The sequence below is a fragment of the Benincasa hispida genome, chromosome 12 (genome assembly GCF_027475165.1).
Source record: "Benincasa hispida cultivar pf3 chromosome 12, pf3_genome.v1.1, whole genome shotgun sequence".
NCBI lineage: Eukaryota > Viridiplantae > Streptophyta > Magnoliopsida > Cucurbitales > Cucurbitaceae > Benincasa > Benincasa hispida.
Window position 1 is genome coordinate 16,167,268 of NC_143489.1, and position 25,638 is coordinate 16,192,905.

Below are 25,638 nucleotides of genomic sequence, written 5' to 3' on the forward strand. Positions count from 1 at the left end.
TTAAGTCTAAAAAAATTGTCATAATATGAATTTAAATATAATTAAAATGATTAGAAAAAATCAAACATTGAAAAACTTATAATTCCAATTTGAACATTGTTGAGACACTTGCTTCACACAAAATTGGTCAAAACATTGATATGCAATTCAAAATCAAATTATCAAGCGAAGAAATAGAGATGAAAAAAAATTAACCAACCAAACCCAACTTTAGACTCCAAACGCAAACTTTTTTATTCTAGCCAATCAACTCCACGGGATTCAGAACCCTGAGATATATGGTTTCGAATCAATGCCCCAAACACTTCTAAGATTTTAAAAATCAGAATCCTAAAATTTCTAATTTTAAGTCGGTGCCCCAAACAACTGGGCATGGGTTCAGAACCAATGTCCCAAACAATCTCTTAGCATATCTGAAGAGAAAAATGTAAACTTCCCAACCCAAGAAAAAAAAAATTAAAGGTTGATTTTTGTTTAGATCAATCCATCTCCTACAAATTTCCTCTCCATAGCCAGAGCTTCCTTGAGACAATTTTCTCTTAAACTCAAAAGCTTCTCTTGTTCTTCACAAAGCTTTTCCAATTTGAGTCTCTGTTCTTTAATCTTCTCTTCCATTTCTTCAACCATCTCTTCAGCTATTTCTTTTGCTCTATCACCAAAGAAAGCCATTGCTATCTTCCTCCAACCTTCAAATGCAAACTCCACATCAAAACCAGCCAGTTGAATTGTTCTAATCCCAATCATCCATGAAACTAGATCCTCTCCCGTCATTTTCTCGAACTCCATTCTCGACATGTCGTCGATCACATTGCAGACAAAATTCCAAACAATTGTCTTCATTTTGATGCCCATATTTGAGCGTTCTGAAATTTTTATCGACGTGTCAGATATATTTATATTATTTTATCATGCTTACAATTTTTAAACTTGATATTAATAAGATTTGAATTGTATTTTTTGACCTAGCTTTTAAAGAAAATGTTCAAGTGATCATTATGTAGTTTCAACTTTTGTAAAATGTTTGAACACAATTTCTATAACTACGGGAGATTTTATAAGAATATAAATTTATTGAGTGTCGTTTTAACGTAAAACGATTATAAGATTATCACTTTTTAAAAATACAACAAAATAACACTTTAAAAATACGACAACCAATATAGATATTAGTTGAAGGTAGAATGAATGACCAAAATATGAGCACAAGTTGAAATAAGATGAAAAAAAGAATTTTAAACCAATTTATAATAATAAAAAAAAAATTCTTGAAAAAATTTGTTAAAAAAAAAAAAATCATTAATTTGAATACTACCCTCCTTATGAAAATTTATTTCCTAAATTACCCATTCTAAAAAAATATTTCCTAAATTTTGAGGGTTTTTTTTCTTTGTTTTTGTTTTTTTGTAAATTTTGAGGGTTTTTTGTTTTTGTTTTCTTTTTTTTTTTTTTTTTAATCATAAACATCCATCCACATCAACGTTTTAACAACGTTTAAAACCTTACCTGAGATATCTCCATATTTCGTGAAAATCCTAGTGAAAGTTCCTGCTAATTTCTCCAAGACCAAGAACCGACCGCCGACTAGAACCGTCGGAGAGTCTCTATCACAACCTTTAAAGGGGCTGGCGTCTTCGAGTTCGAGTTTGTCTAAGAGATCAAAAAGGGGTTTCTCAAGATTCCAAAAATGGCACAAATGTTTGTCTTCAGAATTGGTTCCATTTTCGGGTTCTTCCTCGTCGCTATCATTACCGGCGGCTTTCATCATTGCAGTGACAAGGGTTTGATATTCGGCGTCATCGGATTCGGAGAGAGAATCGAAGATCTGCTGTATGGTAACTCCAGGCTTTAGAATGCTTTCATGATTTCCTTCTTCATCCAAATTATGTTCATCATTATCCAATGCCAATGTACAAAGTTGGGTTGTTATGGATGCTTCTTCTGCTTCTTTTTCACTTAGGTTCTGCAGGGAAAAATTAGAGTGTGATTATGATTCAAAACAGAGCATGGGTATTTTATTGTACTATGTATGAATTCAATTTTTTTTTTTTTTTTTTTTTTTTTAAGAAAAGATGAAAAATCATTAACAAAATTGTGAGAAAACCAAAAACCAAAATACTTGTCAAAGAAAAAGTTCTTTTATTTTTGTTTTGTTTCTTCTTAAAAAGAACTAAATTAATAAATAATTTAATACAACAACCGTGGAAATGAGGGATTATGCAAATTTTTGTTTAGCTGACTCATTTTAGCAAGTATTTATATGCTTTACATTTTTTTTCCTGTATATCCTACTTTTAACGTATTTTTAATAAATAAAAATTAAATTACGATAGTTCTTAAGAAATTCATTTTTAGAATTGGGCCCAGAATTCAAATATTTCTTTCAGAGATATAAAAATCATTTACAATTTCTTTTTAATAAAATGTAATCATAATCAAACAAAGCTTAAATAAACACGACCGTTAAAAGTCTTCAAGCTAAACTCATAAATATAATTCTAAGGAAGAATGGAGTTATTAACCTCACTCAATTTTTTTTTTATCTAAGGAATTTGTGAATCCAACGACTAAAAACATCAATTTCATACATTTTAATTCTTTGTATGTCTCAACGTGAACTTGACTCAATGGTAATTGACATATCTTTTTCTCTGAAGGTCAAAAGTTCGATTCTCATCTCTACGATTGTTGTAAAAAAAAATTCACAATTTTACTTCTGGTACCAAATTGAAAAAAAAAAAAAAAAAAAAGCTCTACGATGACGCACCTGATGATCATAGATAACACAACCAACATGAGCAAGAAATGGACAGATCTCACAGCAATAAACCCAAGACACCCCATCTCTTTCTTCTCCACAAACGCTACACAAATTATCATAATTATTATTAGCAGCAACAATCTCAGAGCTGGAAAGAACAATCGGGTGAAGATGATGATTATGGGCTTTAATGACAGCCGGAAGGGCACATTGAACATGAAGAAAGGCATCGCAATGAACACATCGGACGAAAGTGGGGAAACTGATTCCTTCGTCACACACTGCGCAAATCAAATGCTTGTGATCAGAGTTTCGGTCGACGAGGAGGAGGGGGTGGGGGTGGTCGTCGACGATGATGAGGGGGAGGGCGGCGCACGCGGAGGAGAGGGAAAAAGGGCAGGTAAGGCAGTGGAAGGAGGGGCCACCGGGGGTGGCGGTGGAGCAGGCGGCGCAGTGGAAGAAGCCGGTGGAGCGGAAGAGGAGGCCAGAGATGGAGGTATCGGAGAAGTCTTGTAAAGAGATCACAAAGTGGCGGTGGAGCGTATCGAGGGAGTTTATGAAGGCTAGAGGGTGGTTTTCGGGGCGGTGGAGAGGGTGCGCCGCCTGGAGTTGGAGTCTGTTTGTCATGTTCTGGCCGTCGTCCACGGCGGCGCCGGCGTCCGAACTCATTGGAATTTTGATATTCCAAATTGATGGGAAAAAAAGGAAGACTCTTTTGGTTGTCTATTTGAGCAGAGGAGGAAGGAGACCTGCCGTGGCAATCTGATCTCTAAATTGGATTAAGTCTTCTTTAAAGAAAAATTAGTATTAATTTAATACATAATATGATAATTGAACCGTGAAGCATATACAATTATTACAATTTCTATAACTATTATAAATTTGAGGGTACCAATTTTAATACTCATATAAGTTTGAGGATTCATGTTTAGAATTAAAAGTTTAAAAACATAATTACAATTAGCATCTAGGATAATTTTTGTAATTTTTCCTTAAAATTCTTTAATCTAGAACGTCCTTTAAAATTTGTTCAAATATGACGAGGTGTGCTATGAATATAACACTTTTTTAAAAAATAAAACAAAATAAATAAATAATGGTTCTCTATCATGCGTTCTATTTCTTTGTCTATAGACTCTATACTTATGATGTAACATGCCATCTAAAACAAGAAATTCCAAAGTCAAAATTGGGCAAATTAAATAAGATGGGTGGGAAAAACAAGCTTTATTCTTCCACTGTCCATCTCTTATTATAAATAAAATTTGGGCATTCCTTAATTAACAAGTCAACAGCAATACAAATATATATAAAATAAAAGGAAATAATATTTGTTCTTTTAATATATATTTATATATATGTGATTTGTAGAAGATTGCAATAAATTTAATAAGAGTGGTTCATATGATGAAAGATTTTATTAAAAAAAGCAATTGAGAAGTTAGAATAATGAAGATCTGCTGTGTATGGTTACTCCAGGCTTTAGTATGCTTTCAAGGCTTCCTTCTTCATTCAAGTGTTCATCATTATCCAATGCCATAATTATTATTTGAAACTAGACCATTGATTTATTAGGGATAATAAAATTCTGAACTTAATTTTCATGTGTTACTTAGGTTTCAAAATATTATATTTTTACTTTCCTTTTGATTCTAGGTATCAAAATTTACACTTTTAACCTTACTAAAAGTTCGTTTTTGGTCATTTGTGTTAAAGTCTACTAATTAACTTAGGAAAATTAAAATGTTCTTTTTTATACTAATTTGTCATCGTTATTAAAAATAATTAAAAATTTTCACATCATAATTATTTTAAATTAATCAACTAAAAGATAAGTCCAAGACCAAAGTGAACATTAGTTAAAGCTCAAGGGTAAAAGTGTAAAAGATTGAACCTAGGACCAGATGAAAAATAAACTCAAAATTCAAGGGAATTAAAAATGTAATATTTTGAAACCTAGGAACCAGATGAAAATTTAACTCAAAAAATTAGAGAGTAAAAGTGTAACATTATGAAATCTAGGAACCAAATGAAAACTAAACTCAAGATCTAGAGACTTAAAAGGTATAACATTCTGAAATCTATCGACTAAATAAATATTAAACTCAATTATGAAACTTCGAGACTAGATAGATATTAAACTTGAAACTTAGGGTATTGTAATATTATAAAATATACATACCAAATGAAAATTAGACCCAAAACTTAGGGACTAAAAAGATAATTAAAAAAAAAAAAAACTAAGGACTCGTTTGGTAACTATTTTGTTTTTTGTTTTTGAAAATTAAGAATATTTCCTTCATATTTCTTACAATGATTTACATTTTTTTCAAAAGCAATGGTTGAGTTCTTAACCAAATTCCAAAAACAAAAACAAGTTTTTAAAATTTTTTTTTTCTTTTCAAAATTTGACTTGATTTTTTAAACTATTAGTAAAAAAATAGATAACAAAGAAAGAATTCTGAAGGTGAAAATAGTGTCTATAGACTTAATTTTAAAAATAAAAATAAAAAATCAAATGATTATCAAACGGAACTTAAATGATTTGCTTAGATCAACCCATCTGCTACAAATTTCCCCTCCATAGCCAGAGCTTCCATGTGACACTTCTCTCTTAAACTTAAAAGCTTTTCTTGTTCTTCACAAAGATTTTCAAGTTTCATTCTTTGTTCTTTAATCTTCTCTTCCCTTTCTTCAACCAACTCTTCAGCTACCTCTTTTGCTTTAACACCAAAGAAAGCCATTGCTATGTTCTTCCACCCTTCAAATGCAAACTCCAATTCAAAACCAGCTAGTTGAATTGTTTTGATCCCAATCATCCATGAAACTAGATGCTCTCCCGTCATGTTCTCGAACTCCATTCTCGACATGTCGTCAATCACTTTGCAGAACAAGTTCCAAACAATCGTCTTCACTTTCATGCCCATGTTCGAGCTTTCTGACAAATTTTCATGGACATGTCATAATATGAATAGGATTTGAATTTTTTTGTTTTTTTTTTTCGTCTTTGACCTTTTTAAAAATATTCACTTTGAAAAAGTGATCATTATTGTAGTTAAATCTTAACACAAAATTCTATAACTAAGGAAGACTTTTTAAGAATACAAATTTATCGAGTGTTGTTTTATGTTGAAATCTTGATAAAAGAAGATTACCAAAACGACAAAAAATGATTAAACTAATATGATAGAATTAAAATATATAGAAGTTAAAAGTAGAATCACTAAAATATGGATAAAAATTGAAACAATAGGAACAAAATAGGATTTTAAACCATACTAATAGAAAAATTAATTTCAACAGTTTGTGAAATTTTTTAAATTTGAGATTTTTTTGCCACAAACATCCATCGAAATTGACATTTTAACGATATTTAAAACATTACCTGAAATATCTCCATGTTTCGAAAAAACTCTAGTGAAAGCTCCTGCCAGTTTCTCCACGACCAAGTACCGTCCGCCGACGAGAACCGTCGGAGAGTCTCTATCAAAACCTTCAAAAGGGTCGGCATCTTCGAATTCGAGTTTGTCTAAGAGATCGTAAAGGGGTTTCTCAAGATACCAAAAACGGTTCAAATGTTTGTCTTCGGAATTGGCTCCATTTCCAGTATCCTCATCGTCGTCATCACTACCACCACCAGAGGCTTTCACCATTGCAGCTATAAGAGTTCGATATTCATCATGGTCGGATTCGGAGAAAGAATCGAGGATCTGCTGTAGGGTTACTCCAGGCTTTAGCATGCTTTCATGGCTTCCTTCTTCATCCAAATTATGTTCATCATTATCCAATGCCAATGTACAAAGTTGGGTTGTTATTGATGCTTCTTCTGCTTCTTTTCCACTTGGAGTCTGTAGGGAAAAAAATTAGAGTGTGATGATGATTCAAAACAGAGCATGGAATCATATGTACTATAACTAAATATCTCTTAATGATTATTTGATTTTTAAAAATTAACCTTATAAATATTATTCTCATCTCTTAGTTTCTTTGTTTTGTTTTTGACCTCTAAGTTTTAAAAGAACAAGCAAGATTTGAATACTAAAAACAAAATTATAATCAAGCACAGTCTTAGTTTTGAAGAACTTGTTTTTTTTTAGCTTTTGCAGTTTAACAACAGTATTCAAATCTGTACATATTAAAGATGAAAACTATGATAAATAATTGGGATAAAACAAATATAATTTTTAAAAACTAAAAATTAAGATCCAGTATGATAACTATTTCGACTTTGATTTTTAAAAATTAAGTCTATGAGTACAACTTTTACTCATAAGTTTCTACGTTTTGTAACCCACTTTCTAGTAACGTTTTAAAATACAAATCCAAGTTTTGAAAACTAAAAGAGATAGTTTCTTAAAAACTTGTTTTCGTTTTTAAAACTTAGCTAGAAGTTCAAGTATTTCTTTAAGAAATATGAAAACTATATTTGAAAATTTTAAATGAAACAAGTATAAATTTTTAAAAATAGAAAAGTAAAAATAAAATTATTGTCAAACAAGATGCCTAAATGGTATCAAACATAGGGTCATAGATCTTAACAACTTTTTTTTTTGTTTTTGGGATTTGACTATGAATTCTAGTATTTTAAAAAAAATGAAAAATAACAATAATAAAATTGAAAAAAAAACAAGCACAATTTTTATATATAAAAAACCTAAAGCCAAAATGATTATCAAAGTAAATGAGGTCATAGTTTTTTTTTATTTATTTAGAAAAAGTTCATAACACTAGATTACATTTATGATGTGTTTGAGATGAGTGAAGTTGTGAAGTTGTAAGATCATAATGTATAAAGAGTCAATAAAACATAAAATTGATATGTTTTTTAGTCATAGGATCCATAAACTCTTTCGACCAAATATCTTATGTATAGTTTCTTTTTGGGCAAAATGCAAAACTTTCTTTGTAAAAATTGGACCCAGACTTATGCAAGGATTAAAATTAGACTAGACGCTTACAATATTTATAGAAATTTGACACTCAAGTGATAAAAATAAGCCTTCAAATTTATACAATTGTTACGATTACTACAGTTATGTAAATTTGATGGTCTAATCTTAATGTTTGCATAAGTTTGAGACCTCAGTTTTTACCATTAAAAGTTTGAAGACATGATTGCAACTATTACCATACTTTGTTGAAATTTTCCTTTGTGTTTCTACTTTTAAAGTACTTTCAAAGTTCATGTCTAATTTTCAAAAAAAAAGAAAAAAGAAAAAAAGAAGTTAGTTCTTACAAATTCGTTTTTGCATTTTCGTTCAAAATTCAAATATTTCTTTACAAAATGTAAAGTTCGCGCACAATTTTTTAAAAACAAAATCATAATTAAACGTGAACAAACACATAATCTTCCAAACTAAACTTGACTTAAAAAAAATTTGAGAGTCTAAATTGAAAAGGAAAGAAAAAGGACGAACGATGACGCACCTGTAGATCATAGAGGACACAACCAACATGAGCAAGAAATGGACAAATATCACAGCAATAAAACCATAACTCATCTCTTTTTTCTCCACAAACGCCACACGAATTATTATCACCAGCAACCATGGAAAGCACAATCGGATGAAGATGGTGATTATGGGCTTTAATGACGGGCGGAAGACCACACTGAACATGAAGAAAAGCATCGCAATGAACACAACGGACGAAAGTGGGGGAACTGATTCCTTCATCACACACAGCGCAAATCAAATGCTTGTGATCGGAGTTTCTGTCAACGAGGAGGAGGGGGTGGGGGTGGTCGTCGACGGTGATGAGGGGGAGGGCAGCGCAGGTGGCGGAGAGGGAGAAAGGGCAGGCAAGGCAATGAAAGGAGGGGCCGCCGGGGGCCACGGTGGAGCAGGCGGCGCAATGGAAGAAACCGGTGGAGCGGAAGAGCAGGCCGGAGATGGAGGAATCGGAGAAGTCTTGTAAAGAGATCATGAAGTGGCGGTGGAGAGTGTCGAGGGAGTTTATGAAGGCTAGAGGGTGGTTTTCGGGGTGGTGGAGAGGGTGTGCCGCCTGGAGTTGGAGTCTGTTTGTCATGTTTCGGCCGTCCACGGCGGCGGTGTCTGAACTCAATGGAATTTTGAAATCCTAATTGATGGAAAAAAAAAATTGAAGACTTTTGGTTTTGCGTTTTTGAGGGTAGGGAGTGTAAGTGCTAAGTTGGATTTAAGTGCTCAATTAGAGCATTGTAAAGAAAAATTGGTAAACTATTTTATTAATGGATAATATATATTATCCAATATAGAAGTGTAATAAAACGAAGAGGGCCAAAATAGTACTTCGACTATAAGACAAAAGGGATGTCACAGTTCCAGACCAAGATACAATCAAAACACAAACACAATTTCTCTTGAAAATTAGATTAGTAATTTTTAGTACCTTAAAATTATTTAGGTTGAATCTCATAACCATTTGTTTTTTTTTTTTTTTTTAGTTTTTATTATTTTTGAAATTAGAAGTTATTGACCATACTACTTCTACCTATAGAGATATTTTGTTTTGTATTGTTATCTACTTGATATGTTTAGAAAAACCATAAGCAAAAAAAAGTAAATAATGGTTCTCTCTCATGCGTTCACTTTCTTTTAGTCTATGGACTATATTTGATCTAGTATGCCATCAAAAATAAGAAAATCCAAAGTCAAAATTGGGCAAATTAAGGTGCAGTTTCGAGTATAGCAACAAATCCAAAATTTATTAGGGATCTATTAGTAATAAACCATATCATTAATAGGAGTGTATCATTAATAGATCATGTCGAGTCTATCATTGGTAGATTTTGCTATATCTACAATTCTTTAAAAAATATTGCTATATACTTAATTATTATCCCTAAAAGTATCATCCAAAGTAATTATCCCAAATTAAATTAGATCGGTGGGAAAACAAGCTTTCTTCTCCCACTATCTATTTTTTTAATATAAATAAAATTTAGGTATTCTTAATTAACAAGTCAACTGCAAGATACAATACTTCATAGCTATCTATCTTTCTATGTATATGAGGGGGAGAAAAATGCTATTTTTCTTTTATATAGATATATATAATGATTGAATATGATTTGCAAACTATTGGAATAAATTTAATAAGAGGGGTTCATATGTGGAAAGATTTTAAAAAGGCAATTGGGAAATTAGAATAATGAAAAAATGGGAGAGGGTGCAATGTAAATTACAAAATATATATCATATAACCCATGAAGGATGACCACGTAGGCTTTTAAACCTAGTCAAAGTCCTTCATTGATTATTTTTAGCTTTAATTGCACATGATCTTCTTCCAAGGCCTTTATTTGATACTAAATTACAATGAACTGATCAAAGTCAACCATTCAAAGACATATATATATATATATATATATATTTAATTGTGATGAATAAATAGAGATTTTTAAGAGAAATACTAAGTCCATCTTACCCTTTTCCTATGCACATAAAAAAATTATTTTTTTTAAATAAAAATAAAAGAAAAATTATTTCAAATGGTAAAACTGTTAAAAATATTTATAAGAACTATCAATATCACTGATAGACACTGATAGACACTAATAGAAGTCTATCAATGTCTATTAACATCTATCATTAATAATTCTAAAATTTTGCTATATTTTGTAAATATTTTGGTTTATTTTTCTATATTTAAAAACAACTCAAAATAAAATTATCATGTGGTAGTTTTTTTTGTTAGGTACAACAGGGGTTGCATCTAGGTTTTTTTTTCGTTCTTTAATATATATAATAACTCTTATTTAGACAACATAAATAACATTTTTTTTAAAGGTACATCATCATGAATTTAACCTTAGTCTTAGACTTAAATTGCATTGAAAATATCAATTTATACTCCTAAAATTTAGGTTGAATTAATTAAAACTTTAAACTAATAGATTGTAATAATATTAAGCACTAAATTTTCACAAGTGAATCAATTTATATTATTGATAATGGTAAGTCGGAAAATAGTTAGGGGAGGAAAAATTGAAAAGAGAAGAAGGGATATGAGCCTAAGAAGAGATGTATTAATATAAGAGAACCTTTTTAGAGACCTTGCGTACATTTTTGGTACATGATTTTCATTAAAATTAGCGGACTTGTACCGTACAAGGTGTGTACATGAGTCTCTATAAAATCCAAACACTAAGGGCCGTTTGTTTTTTGAGAATGTAAATTATCGAAATCTTTTGATATCTAAAATTATAGATAATTGGAATTGCAGATGTCCGAAATCTTTAGAAAGTCATGTTTGTTTCATCGGAATATGTTTTATGGAAGTCTGAGAATTATTGATAACTGTGTTTGTTTTGCCAGATTTGTACATGGGAATGTCTTAAATTTACGTTGTCTTCCAATAATGCTCATACTACTATCATGTAATTTTCTCATTAATTTAATATAATTCAAATTTATTTAACATATATGATTTTTTATTAATTTAAATTTATTTTTATATGTTATTTTTTCAACCAACTAATCTTTATTAATTTAATATTTTGTTCTATATCATAAATTAACATTGTCACAATATTATCCATCAATCACAAAGTACAATGATTTATATATGTAAATAATATAAATATATTTTTCATAAATAAGCTTTAAAACATTAACTATATGAATACTAAGTTTACCTTATAAATATCTCAAAAAAAGAAGAAAATTTTAGTTAAAAACTATCCTATCAATATTTTTTCAATAAAAAATATAAATATTAAAAATACATAAATTAATTCACAACAGATTTATAGAATCTATTTTACAAAGAAAAATAATAATAAAAAGGTATATATATATAAATGTATATATATTAAAAATACATGATCTAATTAGTAGGAAATAGAAAATAAAAATTAATTTTTAAAAATTAAAATTGAAAATATAATTTCAAGAAAATGAAAATACATAATCTAATTTGAAGAAATAAAAAAAAAAAAAAAAAAAAAAAAAAAAAAAAAAAACTTAAACCAGTTTGAAACAAACTTGAATACAAAATCTAATCTTTTAACAAAAAAAAAAAAAAAAAAAACATACACACACACATTTTCTATCTTCATTCCTTTGTTTGATTTTCTATCAAAATAATTGTAGATTTATATATTTTAAAACAAACTTAAATAAAAAAATTATGATCTTCTAACAAAAGGAAAAAAAAATCAAATCTTTTATCTTCATTCCATCGTTAGACTTTCTGCCTTTTTTTTTTTTTTTTTATAATAGAACTAGATCTTGACTTAAATTAAGAATCCATGATACTTAATCTTAATTAACAGCTTAAGAATTTATTAGACATTTTTAAAAAGTTCAAAGAAAAAAATCAAAAATTTAAAAGAACTGATAGACACTTCCAAAATTAAAGCTTGATAAAATGAAAGTTGTACCGTAATAATAAGGTCTAGACTCAAGTCTCAACAAAGAAACAAAAGTTTTTTAAAAAAATAAAAATACAAAGAACTCTAAATTGTGCTATGGACTCAATAAAAAAAAAAAAAAGCACAATCAAGATTTTTTCTCCAAAAAAAAAAACACACACACGCAAATTAACCCTAATTATGGTCTAGTCTCAACAAAGAAAATACATAAACCTAATCTAAAACGCACTCTATACTAAATGAGAGACTTTGAGACCTCCAATTTCAAAGTAAGGTCTCAACATAAATCTTATATGAAAAAAATAAAATAATCAAAATTAAATAGACAACGCCAATAAAAAAAAATGTGAAATAGTAGAAAAAACCAGGAAGAAAATAAGAAAGGGAATGCAAAATGGAGAAAAAGTAAGAAAATGAATATGAAAATACCTTGTACAAAATTCATTAGAGTTTTGTGTGAAACTCTCTCTAGATGAAGCCTAATTAAAAAGTGGCAAGGGAAAACAATGTGGTGGCTAATTATATATTAATTAGGGATAAGAGTAAGGATTGTAATTTTATGGATATTTGATTGTAGGAAATCTCTAAAATCCATCATTTCAACGGGAATGACGATGCCTAGAATGAAAGGACAGATGTCTATAAAGGGATAATCTAAGATTATTACGAGACAATTACTACTGAGTTTAAACTTGGCATGACCCATTAATATGTTAGTGTGATAGCTTGCAAATGGCAAACTCATATAAAAATTACTATTTCAAAATTGATGTAGAGCAACTGTTTTAATATTAAATTATTGTAACATTAAAAACATTAAAACATATATATTTAACCCATGCAAGACTACACTTAATATATATATATATATATATCCCCTCAAAGCCTATAGAAAGTAATCAATAATAGACCATTTATTTACAACTACAAATCATAGACCAAACCCATAAACTTTCTCACACTTGTAATAGGGCCATCATATTTCTTTTTCTCTTTCAAAAGACATTTGATATCCACAATGAAGTTGCAACCATTATCACAACCATAATTGAAAGCTCCACAACTTTTACCACAAACACAACAATTAGAATTCTTTCTAATCCTCATGGTGAGAGGATGAGGATGATAGGGATATTGAATCTCCTTTGGCAACTCTGAACACCTTCTATCAAAGAAGTTGATCAATCCATTTGAACATGGTCCACAAAAGTAAGTAGAAGGAAATTTTTTGCATATGTAACAAAGAGTTGTGCTTTCAACCCCTATGAGTGTCAATGGCTTGTGACATGCACCACACAAAATCCCTTCTCGTTCTTGTTCTTGTTCTTGCTGGCTGTTGTGCAATTTTGTACTGTCGTAGCTGGAGTTGAACCTCTGGTTTGGCACTATAATTTCATCATCTGGCTCTAAGTCAGTTATGGTAGGTCGGGTGCGGACGAACGGAAAGATGGGGTCAAAATTCTCGAACTCGCTGCGGCCATGGTGGATTCGAGAAGATGGGTCGAGAAATTGGTAAGAGGGAACCATGGATTGGAAGTAGATGAAGTGGGAGGAGCAAGGAAATGAAGAATCTTCTTTGGTTTTGTAGGTCAATGGCTATGGTTGAAGGGTTTGAGCTCCATTGATTCTTTTGAAATGAGGAATCTAAATTCTTTTGTTGTGAAGCTCAATAATATAACAAGTTGGGAAGTTTTATATGTCCTTTCCTTTCATTTCATTGACTTTGAATTTGTATAACTAAAAATTGTGAAGAAGTCAACCATAGATGTGGATGGGGAAATTGAAGAAACAATAAGTTTTGTTGGAAAAGACATAGGAAAATTGATATGATTGGTATTGAATTTTATACATTCTTGATTTTTCAAGTTGGTCAAATGTTTCATTTTTTACTCTAAAAAGAATTAAGGGTTAAAACATATTTTTAATGTTCTTAAAAAATTGTAATGAATGAAGTCCCTTTGATGTCAAAATTTTCTTGTAATTGAGTTGTACACAAGTCATAAAGAAATGAATTTCTTAACCTTAACGAACTTACTAGATACAAAATTAAAAGTTTAAAGTTCTAGTATACATAAAATTTAGTTCTATATGAAATAGATCAATTTATTTTTAAGAATTTTGAACTTGACCTATTTGACATAAAATTAAAAATTTGAAAATTTATTAAATACGTTTAAAAGAATAAGGATTAAACAAATGCAAAAACTTTAAAGTGTAAAGAGACTAACTACTTGTAATTTAACCAAATGTTAAAGAGTCAAAATCAAAATCGAAATGAATCTCAAAGTTTAAATCTTATTTCAAGGCCTCTAAAAATGGAAAATATTAATTAAATTTAATACTGAAGACCTCATTTGATAACCACTTAGGTTTTTTAATTTTTTATTTTCTTGCCATTTCTTAATTATTATTTTCATTTTTTTTTAAGGTAAATCACTGAATTCTCATAGCTAAAGGGTTTAGCGAGCATTTATAATGCACCGCTAAAAGGTTACTTTTACTTACACATACACGTCACTAAATACATACTTTTAGCGCCACATTATTTGTCACTATTTGTCATATATAGTGACGTCAAAAATGCGCAACAAAAGTTAAGTTTTAGTAACATATAATGTTGTTGCTAAATGTTTGTTTGTGGTCTTTACAAGTATCTTTTTGCAACATATTTAAGTGCTGGTAAAATTAATATTTGTGCCATTATAAAAGCTGCTATTTTTAAAACTAAGATTTACTACCGTTATAAAAAATGTCAATAAAAGTATTCTAGTAATTAAAAAAATAATATTTGATTTAATAAATAAACTTGTTATAAAATTTTAAAATATAATAATCCTTTGAACAAATTATGAATCAACTAATCAATTCATATTTAAACCAAAAATTACAAGTGAAGATACCCATTTCCCAATACTATCATTGAAATAAAATGAAATGATACCAACTTGGCCACAAGTTTACATGACAAGTTATATCAACAAACTTCGTTAATTTCCTAATGAGTTCAAGTAATATCAACCTAAGTTATAATTGTCAAGTTACATCAACTAAAAGAAGAAAAAAATTAGTGTCGACACGAGCTATCACATGTTTACATAATAAAAGTTCAACAAAAGGCCAATGAAGCTAACATCATTTTGAAACATAAGTATAAAATACCAACCCTAAAACTCTTTCCATTTCCATCAAAATTGAACTTCAGATCTTATACTGAAGACCATCTAGACATCAAATCTAACAAATAAAGAAGTGAAATATGTAAGCACATGAGAATAAAGAGTTGAAACAAACCCATCAAACTAACTCAAACATAACAAAACCTTGAGCAATGACTAATCAAAAGCACAACCATATTCTAAAATAAATACCAAACTATTTTTATAGCTTTCAAATTCAAGAAAATCAATAAATATAGAAGGAAAACATATATTCTACACATGGTCATGAACACATTGTCAAGAAAACAAATTATGGAAGCTCCTTCCAAAAGCGTATAGAAATAAGTACCGTCAAAGTAACTCAAATAAACAAAAAATTTAAGCAAGGACTTCTTAAATCATACTAAAGGAACTAATCAAAGTGAGTACCCTAAATACAATTTGGGAGGGGGAAGGGGGGAGGGGGTCAAAAACACAACTTGCTCTAAAACAAACACCAAATCATTCATATACCATACCATGGACACATTATCAAGAAAACAAATTATAGAAGCTCCTTCTAAAAGGGCTAGAAATAAGTACTATCTAAGTAACTCAAACAAAAACTTAAGCAATGACTTCTTACATCATACTAAAACTATCAATCAAAGTAAGTATCTTAAATACAATTTGGGAGGGGGAAGGGGGTCAAAAGCACAACCATGTTCTAAAACAAACACCAAACCATTCCTATACCTTGCCATGGACACATTGTCAAGAAAACAAATTATGGAAGCTCCTTCCGAAAGGGTATGGGAATAAGTATCATCAAAGTAACTCAAACAAACCAAAAATTTAAGCAATGACTTCTTAAATCATACTAAAAGTACCAATTAAAGTGAGTATCCTAAATACAATTTGGGGGAAGGGGGTCAAAAACATAACCATGTTTTAAAACAAACACCAAACCATTCCTATATCTTGTCATGGATACATTGTCAAGAAAACAAATTATAGAAGCTCCTAAACATTGCCAGTTCAACACTTTCAATCATTTATATCAAGAACTCAAACGATAAAAAATCCTTGAGCAATAAACATAGCAAAAACTAATTTATGACTACCATAATTACAGGATAGTCATAGGAAGTCAGTTATACCAAGTTTGCATATACTAATCTAATCCAACACTTCTTATCAAAATAGAATTTCAAGCAAAACACCCACTTGACTTGTAAAAATTACCTGTTTATTGTCGTTAGATTGTTCTGAACTCATTTCTATGTTAGATGTAACTTTTTGACTTGGCAACTTTCTTAAGATTTCTTCAATTGTGGCTTGTTGGGATTCAACTATACTTTGCAAATGTACATTATGTGCATTTGTTTATTTTGCATTTCGGTAACTTGCTTCATTTCTAGCATTTCTTGGTCTTGGTCCCCAACTCTGTCCTTGTACATGCCCCAACCGCTTACCCAATACCTGTTCACATATTTCCATTTCCAGAAGAGGTTCACCCCTTTCTTGTGACGAAGTAGTTTTAAATACCACCATTTCATCCTACAATGTAATTACGTAATAGTGTGAATATGTTGTAGAATAAGATAAATAGTAATGATAAACACACAAGTTTAATTACATATTTCGTTTTTGCCTCATTCACCTGCACCTTTTTTGCATCACAATGTGTGTATTGTAATAAGTCAATCTCACTTAACTTTGTACCCTTTTCTTTCTACATGATATAACCAAGATTATAAGATTGAGAGCTATTTAATATGATACAAAAAATGAGTGACATACCTTTTTTCGCTTATGGCATAAAAATGTCACAGTCCCACCTCTATCAGTGAATGGAAGAGCAGCTTGAGCCTTGGTATTTGCTTTGAAGATATGCTTAAAGTCTTCTCTTTTCACCTCTTTGTAGACATCTAGCCGATGTTCATAGTCAAGAGGTACTATTGCACGTACCTCTTTTCCAATTTGAGAGTTCAATTTGGACGAGCTCTTACAAACCGGGTTTCTATGGTCAAGTTCAATGTTAATAGCAATGTGACCATTATCTTTGACATATTTCGCAAGTCCAACCCTTTTAGTTGATCCTCACCCTTTTTCTTAGTAGTGGAACCTGCATAAGAAATATCAATATTAATACATTTAATTTATAGGAAACTAGAAGATTTATTCATATAAGTGAATACATACACTGAACACTTGAATTTATCGACCCAACTTCTTGTTCGTTAGTAGCATCTTCATTATTGTTTTTTGTTTGGTTGAAGCTTGAAGTGGACCTACTATGATTTCCTGGTCCAAAACTCCTTATCGACATCCTACAACATGTATTACGACAAAACTGGACCTTAATGTCGGTTTAAAACTGACATTATAGGGATATAATGTCGGTTGAAAACCGACATTAAAGATCATATTATAAAATATCTTTACTATCGGTTGTCTTTAGTGTCGATTTTAAACCGACATTTTCAATGTCATTTATCTCCAATGTCAGTTTTCAACCAACATTGAATACTATTTTTAATGTCAGTTTTTTTGTCAGTAATTGTCCGATATTAAATGTCTATCATCGTTTTGTCATTAAAAAAGTAAAAGAAAATATATATTTATTGCTTTGCTCGATAATATTTCTTTTTTACTTGTACATGCACAAAATAAAATCTTAATTACTTTCACAAATCCCAATAAGTCACAAAAGAAAATTTTGATGATAATTTAATTTCAAAACCAAGATAAAATATATTTTTCATCCAAATCAACTTCATATGGTTTCGTTAGCAAATTCCTACATATCAACAAGTTACATCGATCAATATATACTAAAAGAAATTACATAAAAGTATAGATCAAACTTTTATTTACACAAACTACCAAAGTATAGAAGACTTTGAATCATATATTGAGACAACCAAAAGGTATTAAGTTCCTAGAACTAGAACAAGGTAACTTGCAAGTTATAAGGAGAATGACAGACAAGGGAAAAATGTTACATGATTAATGCATATTTTGTGAAGTTAAGGTGGCTACATACCCCAAAAGTTGGTACTCTCCATGCCTACAAGCAAAAATGAGAATAGGGTAACATTTCCAAATAACAAAATTTGATCATTAACTCAAAAGATTTGGGCATGTAAGAAAAGAAACCAAACAAATAAGCACACCAAGTTGAAATTCACTTACCTATTGTTTTCCTAAATTATGTAAAAAAAAAAAAAAAGTTATCGGGAAAACCTTAAATGTTTAAATTCACTTTAATTCAAGCACTTCCATGCAACTTTGGGAGAGAGGAAGTGAAAAAGAAACAGGGAGATGCATTCAAACTAGTTGTATTTAAATTTATCTTAAATGTTTAAATATTTTAAAACATCTTTAGTCACTACCTTAATTGCAATTATAGCATGGTCAATAAGTTCTTTACCGTCAAGTTCTAAGCGGGAACAAGAATTGCCAAAATTACCCAAAAAGAAATGTATCATTACAGTCCTGAGAATTTGTAGATGTTTTGAATAATTTTCTAAGTGCTCGAAAAAAGATCTTTTAAGTGGAGAAAGAAAAGTATTTCTAAATATTTAAAAAGTCATTCTAAATAAGTCAATTACCTTCTAGGATTCTCCTCCTTTTCATCAAGCAAAACCCAATCAAAACCAGACCAACAATCACGAAAACCACCACTCCACCAACAAGGCTGTCAAGAAATGAACTCTTCTTATTCGTTTCTATGATACATTAGGAAAACACACACCATAAGAAATAAAAAGCTAACAAATCCACCGCCAACAAAAAAAAATTAAAGCAAAAGAAGAAGCCACAACATATATAATACCTAATTCAGAAGCCAAACATTCTAATATACAATTCCTGTTAGGTCCCACAAATCCCCAATAAGTCACAAAAGATAATTAGGTCTCAAAAGATATATGAGAAAAATAGCATAAAATTAAGTAGGAAAGAGAATGTTAACAATGAAAGTTCAAACATCACGTTATATTAATTTATCTGATTAAAAAAAAAAAAAAACTTTATCCTTTTATAAAAAAGCATTATAAGGATACAACAGATAGTATTCAATTTTAACATACAATAGTACAACATAAGACAAACCTTATTTTCACCGTTTGCGCTTCACTCACAATTTAACTTGAAACTATTGCCATTGAGTAAATTTTAACATTATCATAATACAACAGACAAGAAATCAGAACCAAATTTAGCCCCTAATTTCAACTGGGTCTAAGAACAAAATCCTTTCAACAGCATAATAATAACAAAACAATTAAATAAAGCAACCACAACAAGATGGCAACTGCTAATAAAGAAGATGTCTACATATTCATGTACAATTTATAAAACTTGTCTACCTTTAATTCGAGCATTGTCCACAACAAGATGGCAACTGACAATAAAGAAAACGCCACAAAGGCCCACTTCCACAAGTATTTTGAGACTGATTAATTGGGCAAAACATAATAATTAAACACTAAAGTTAGGATTGGCAAAATTCTCCATGGGTCGGATCCCGCAGGACCTTGCCCTAATCGAGAAGAAGAATCCACAGTTTGACCAGGGATGAGGTCAAATCGGGGACCCCTTTAGGGTCCCCAAACCGAGAATGGAGAGGGTATCCCCACTCTGTCCCCATCCCGACCCTATCCCGATTAGGTTTTTAAATATATATATATATATATTTATATTAGGTATTTAACTTTTTACATTTACCTAGTTTTAAATTTAGCTCAACTAAAGTGTCTATGCCAAACAAATAGAATTTTAGGGAAAATTTTTTTTAAAAAAAAGTTCTCATGGAGAAACAAAAGGAAAAACGGGGAATGGGTCCCATTTTCTTGGCGGGGATGAAAGTAAAATCCTCCAACGGGAATGGAGACAGGGAACCCTTCTCCGTCCCATTGCTAACCCTAATTAAAGCAAGCACAAACAAAAGCTGTGGAGTCCATTTATCAGTCCTATCATCGTACTCTCAAATAGATAATATGTTTCTTTTCAACATGTTATGCACAACTTCAAAGGAACCAATTACATCTATCCCATTTGTAATCAACGCATTACCAATCAGAAGGACTATTAACAATAATAAATTCATTTTTCCTTCTATACAGAAATGGCAAATTTTTATGCTTTTCTTGCACCCATTATTCACACTAGTATTGAAATGGTAGATTCAGACACACATTCAGTAATAATATTTTCAGTAAAACAGTTTAAAAAAATAAAATAATAAAATAAAAATAAAAACTTATGGCTAAAAGTTAATATTTTGCAACACTGGCTAGAAATGGAATTAAAGCTTCAATATCATTACATATTATTCACAAAATAACAATAACATATACGCAAATAAAGGTAGGGAAGTATAACACATTGTACCTGACTATGCAAAGAAACCATACGTATTATACTAAAAAGTTATATTTGAATTATTACTATAGTTGAAAAAACAAACCAAATCAAACCATTGCACGTTTTTTTATATGTTTAGTTATGAAAAATACCTATGCCTTGCCAATAACCTCCGCTAGTTTTCTTGGACGATAATTTCCTTCGACATAGTTGCAATCTGAAAGGAGAAGAAAAAGGTAACCTCATGCCTTTGTTACTTGAGCAGTTTAAGCCATTTGGACTTTTGTTGTGTAGTCCTGTCTACTTCATTTAAGGTAACTTTGTGTCTTTGTTACTCTGTGTTGATTGAAACTTATCGGTAATTGAATAATTTCAAGAAGCTGATATAAGAAAAAGAACTTCCAACACATCAACATTTTAATTTGACCTTTCTTGTTTTCGAACATTCTCGGCATGAATGCTCTTTTGAAGTTGTATTATGGGAATTGTGTTAATATGTTTATGATATGCATTCTTCAGGTTGGATATATCTTTCTTCTAAACGTTTATTTATACAATACAAAATCTACATGTTCTAAGCTCTCTTTAGTAAGTTAATAACAAACATTAAAAGAAAAAACTAGATAAATAAACTAGACTTACGGCAAAAGCCATGATAACACTTAAGGAGAAAAGAGAAGAGAAGGGAATTGTTTTGGTAGAGGAGAAACAAGAAGCAAAGAAGCTAGCATTCTGAAATTATCATCTCATTCATCACTAAAAAAATACACAGCATAAGTCATATAACCATAAAAAACTAAATACTTTAAGAATCTGAGTTTGAACTAACAAATAGAATTTAAAAATCAAGTCCAACACATCCATGTGAGATATTTGTGCTAACCCACGAGTACCATTATCCACTAGTTAGCAAACCAGTCGGAGAAGGCTGGCCATTTGAAGAATTTCAAGGGTGAACCCGTGAAACTAATTCCATATCGATATATAAGTAAAAGAATAAATGAATAAAGTAGCAATGACAATGAAGATTGAAGTGTTTATGCATGAGTCTCCTTTTTTTCTCATTCTAATTGAAACAATCCAAACAAAAACACCTTCTTCTTAAAGATACATAGATAGAGAAATTAAGAGAAGAATATAACTAATCAGATAAGGCATCAGAGAGTTGGAGGATATTATGGAAGCTTGTAGCTTGCAAGTGAGTTGCAGAGAAGTTTTGCTACACTGACGAAGAAAAAATGTCAGTGAGTATAACATTATGCCAATTGGGAAGTACCTAGAGAGAATCAACGGCGAATCTGCCACAGATACCCAGCTCCACTACGGCTCACTACGTCCCTCACCGCAAATATCCGTCGTAGATGCCCCTCTTGAATGTAAATCTTAATGCAAATCACAATACCTAGCTCCACTACCGCTCTCCACTGCTTTCATGAGATAAGAAATAGAGAAATTAAGAGAGAAAGAGGGACGATGTAGAAAGGGGAGAGACGATGGAGAAAGGGGAAGAGGAAGAAAAAGGGGAGGGAGGAAGAGAAAGAGATGGAAGGGGTTATGGTTTCTTGATTTTAATCACATATTTTTATTTTATTTAAGAATTTAGGACGGATCTTTAATGTCGGTTTTAGATCGACATTGTAGCCTCATCTTTAATGTTGATTTAAAACTGACATTAAAAATTCATTTTTTTTAAGAAACCGACATTATACATCCGTATTTAATTTTTCAATCGATATCAAAGGCAAAATTTCTTGTAGTGATAAAAATAAAAGAAAAAAATAATCTAAAAATTCAAATGCATACATATATATAACTTTAAGTAGTTGTATATGACCTTACATACAGTTTTAGAAGTCACTATCACAATCTTCACCACATAACGATATGTTTGAATGTGTATGCATTGACTCATCGCTAGAATGATCGAAATCAAACTCTTCTTCCAACCAATGCATCATCAGTTGATGCTTCTATTGGGTTTTATGTCCTAAAACTCATAGATAGTGAATGGAATTAAATGACCATCATTTAATAAATAGTTATTAATATTTTTCTCAATAAGTGTTATTGATGTTTTATTTAATTGTATCTTATTAACCTTAAAATCCAATAAAATAACATCCTAGGCTGTCTTATGAGTCTTGAATTATAGCAGAGACATATAGGGATCAATTTTCAAGATACAACCTAAAGGGTCTATGTATAGGGGTAAGGTTGAGTACCTTATCCTAGTAACACTATGGATACAACCCACTTTGTACTTGATACAAACGCAGTGATCCAACGCATTCATGTAGGAGACACGCGAGTGAGAGTATCCTGGGCAATGAGTTTACACAAGACCGGACCGCAAAATAGTAACCACTAGATATAACTTCGTTGATTAGTTAGGTTTCTATTTCAATAAGATGGCCTAAGAAACCTAGTCTTACTTCTGAGTATATTATGAACTCCTGTTCATGAAGAATTATCCTTTGATTTGTATGGGTGAGAGTGACCAGTTTGCCGACTCAATATGCCTACCATTTTGGGGATAAGACCGAGTGCGTAGCTGGGAACATAATCATACAAGATGCATTTCACTCCTTCCCGACTTTAGGGTAAGTAGATGAGTGTTCCCTTAAGTGATGTCTCCGGGATTTGAATAAAGAGCTCTACCCTCTCATTAGCCCAAGAGGGTTTCTGTTTAATGGTTGCACCATAAACAGGTTGTTCATTAGAGGAGCACTGGCACTTAAGGATGTAGAGGTAACCTAGGGGTAAAACAACAATTTGACCTAACTGGTGTTACGAACAATCGTGAAGGACTAACTTGTTGTTATTGGTCTATATCCGTGGACATAGAAACATATATGTAGTGAGAAGAGTGCAATTGTGGATCTTTAGTGAAGTGTACACAGTTAACGAATATTGATTAATATGGTTAATAAGTTCAGCCAATTAATCTCACATCATTGGAGCTTCTGATCTGCAAGTCTATTAAGTTCCATTTCTAGCTTATATAGGGTATTGAGGTAATTTGTAATTAAATTGATTTGAAATGTTCAAATTCAGAATTTGGATTTTTTAATGTATGTTAATACATTTTAATATAAAGTTTAATTTTAGACTTTATATTAATTTTAGATGTGATTCAAAATTGATAAATGATAGAACGAAATATTTGAAAGAAGCTCAGATATTAATTTAATATGAATAAGACTCATATTGAAAACTATAGGTTAAAATTAATGCACATTAAATGTGCATTAAAATTATAGGTTATGTGAGAGGTAACCATTTACATATGATTTAAATGGTTATGGATTTTTATTGATTTAGTTAAATTAAATAAATAGTTTTATTTAATTTTAATTAAATAAAAATGTAACTCCCCAAGTAGGGGAGTTACTAGAGACATAGGATGAATCCCACGTCTTCTCACTTCTCTCATTCTCTCGGTATAAAAAATAAAAAATAAAAAGAGCAATTTTTTTTATCTCTCTATTTTTTTTATTTTTTTATTTTTTTTATTTTTTGGTAGAAGCAAAAATTCTGTGTTTTTCCCAAAATCCTCTCGATTGCTAAAGAGAATTTCACAATTCTCAAATCCACAAAATTCCCAAAAGGTTTGCAAGGTAGGATTTCTTCTCTTTATAGGTTTTATTTCTAGAATTGCATACTTAATCTATTTTGATCGATAGTTTTATTCCAAAAAAAGAAAAATTGTTTTGATTTTAAATGGTATTTTGAAATACGTTTTGAGTTCGGTATGTTATGTGCCTTAGGGTTTCATCCCTATAATTAGTATCAGAGTCAAATCATATTATCAATGTGGCCATTTAATTTTTTTTCAATTTGGCCATTTAACTTTTTTTTCATTGGTTTGGGGATTTACTGCATTATAAATGTTATGATTTACAATTAATGTTTTCTACAATATTTGGTCTTGGATTTACAATTTTGATAGGATCAATATAAAGACCATGTGTTTTTTGGACATTATTATTGTAAATCGTTAATTTAGAATTAGGGTTCATGTCAATTAAGATCGAGACCATTTTGTCAAAAAACCGTAATTCTGCCGACTTGGCTTGGCTTGGCTTGGTTCGCAGGTCTTTAGAGAATTAGGGTTAGTAACGCAGGTCTAGTTCGAATGCGGTTCAATTGGTGGTCCGGTTCGGTTGGGTTGACTTAGTTCGCAAGTTGGTGATCCGGTTTAGGTTGATTCAAGTTAGTCGGATCTGGTTCTAGAGCGAAAGAAATTTTAGGATAAAATTAGCTAAATTAGTGTAATTTATTGCTTTATTTTATCCTAGAGTCCAAAAATTTTAGTTCATTTGCAATTTAAATGCTTCGTGATATCATTTAAATAACCCACCTTAGGTTCATTTTTTGTTTATTATAAGTGTTATAATGTATGATATGAAATTCATGATTTATAATTTCAAGATTTATTTAATGTATGTGATATGTTAAATATATGAAATTGGAGAAGCATGTTGGATGACATTAATTAGAAAATATAATTAGTTATATTAATTAATGTATATGAATATGCTTGGTTGATTTCAAAATATTATATTTAATTGGAAATCAATATGCATTAAGCATGGCACATGAAATGCATGTAATATAGTTTAATTTTTTAATTACAATATGATTGTTAATTAATTAAAACCATAGTGAGCATGTTAATAGGACTAATCATTAAAATTTGTAATAGTTAAAAATATTAGGGATTTTTACATAAGAAGCCTATATTTGGTTATTTTCATAAATGTCTTTAAATTTGATTTTTTTTTTTTTTTCAAAAAAGTCTTTTAGTGTTATTTTTTTGACAGTTTTACCTTTTTTTATATTTATTTATGTTCGTTATATATATATATATATATTATTCCTATTTTCGAAGCTACTTTAATGATGGAGATAGAAAATACATTTATTATAAAGACAAAAAATGCATTGAATATAGTTTTTCTCATTTATCAATTGGAGAGAGAATGCATTTATTTTAATTTTTTCTATTTTCCAAT

General features: G+C 30.3%; 2 protein-coding genes and 1 long non-coding RNA gene across 3 annotated transcripts; all 3 read right to left on the reverse strand.

Moving 5' to 3' along the window:
• Positions 1-209: 209 nt before the first annotated feature.
• On the reverse strand, positions 210-3,792 carry LOC150031805 (uncharacterized). Its single transcript, XM_090308578.1, has 3 exons — positions 2,765-3,792; positions 1,504-1,960; positions 210-863 (listed from the first exon to the last, which is right to left on the reverse strand). Exons 1-3 carry the CDS (start codon positions 3,425-3,427, stop codon positions 475-477), a joined length of 1,509 nt encoding a protein of 502 aa, XP_090164704.1. The 5' UTR covers positions 3,428-3,792; the 3' UTR covers positions 210-474.
• Positions 3,793-5,220: 1,428 nt separating this feature from the next.
• LOC150031806 (uncharacterized) lies at positions 5,221-8,949 on the reverse strand. The gene is made up of 3 exons (XM_090308560.1): positions 8,186-8,949; positions 6,144-6,606; positions 5,221-5,696 (listed from the first exon to the last, which is right to left on the reverse strand). The coding sequence occupies exons 1-3, from the start codon at positions 8,783-8,785 to the stop codon at positions 5,308-5,310; spliced, it is 1,452 nt and encodes a 483-aa protein (XP_090164686.1). The 5' UTR covers positions 8,786-8,949; the 3' UTR covers positions 5,221-5,307.
• Positions 8,950-18,866: 9,917 nt separating this feature from the next.
• Positions 18,867-22,139, reverse strand: LOC150031807 (uncharacterized). The gene is made up of 3 exons (XR_016525104.1): positions 21,900-22,139; positions 20,776-20,840; positions 18,867-18,984 (listed from the first exon to the last, which is right to left on the reverse strand). It is a non-coding gene; the product is annotated as an uncharacterized LOC150031807 (long non-coding RNA).
• Positions 22,140-25,638: the final 3,499 nt, after the last annotated feature.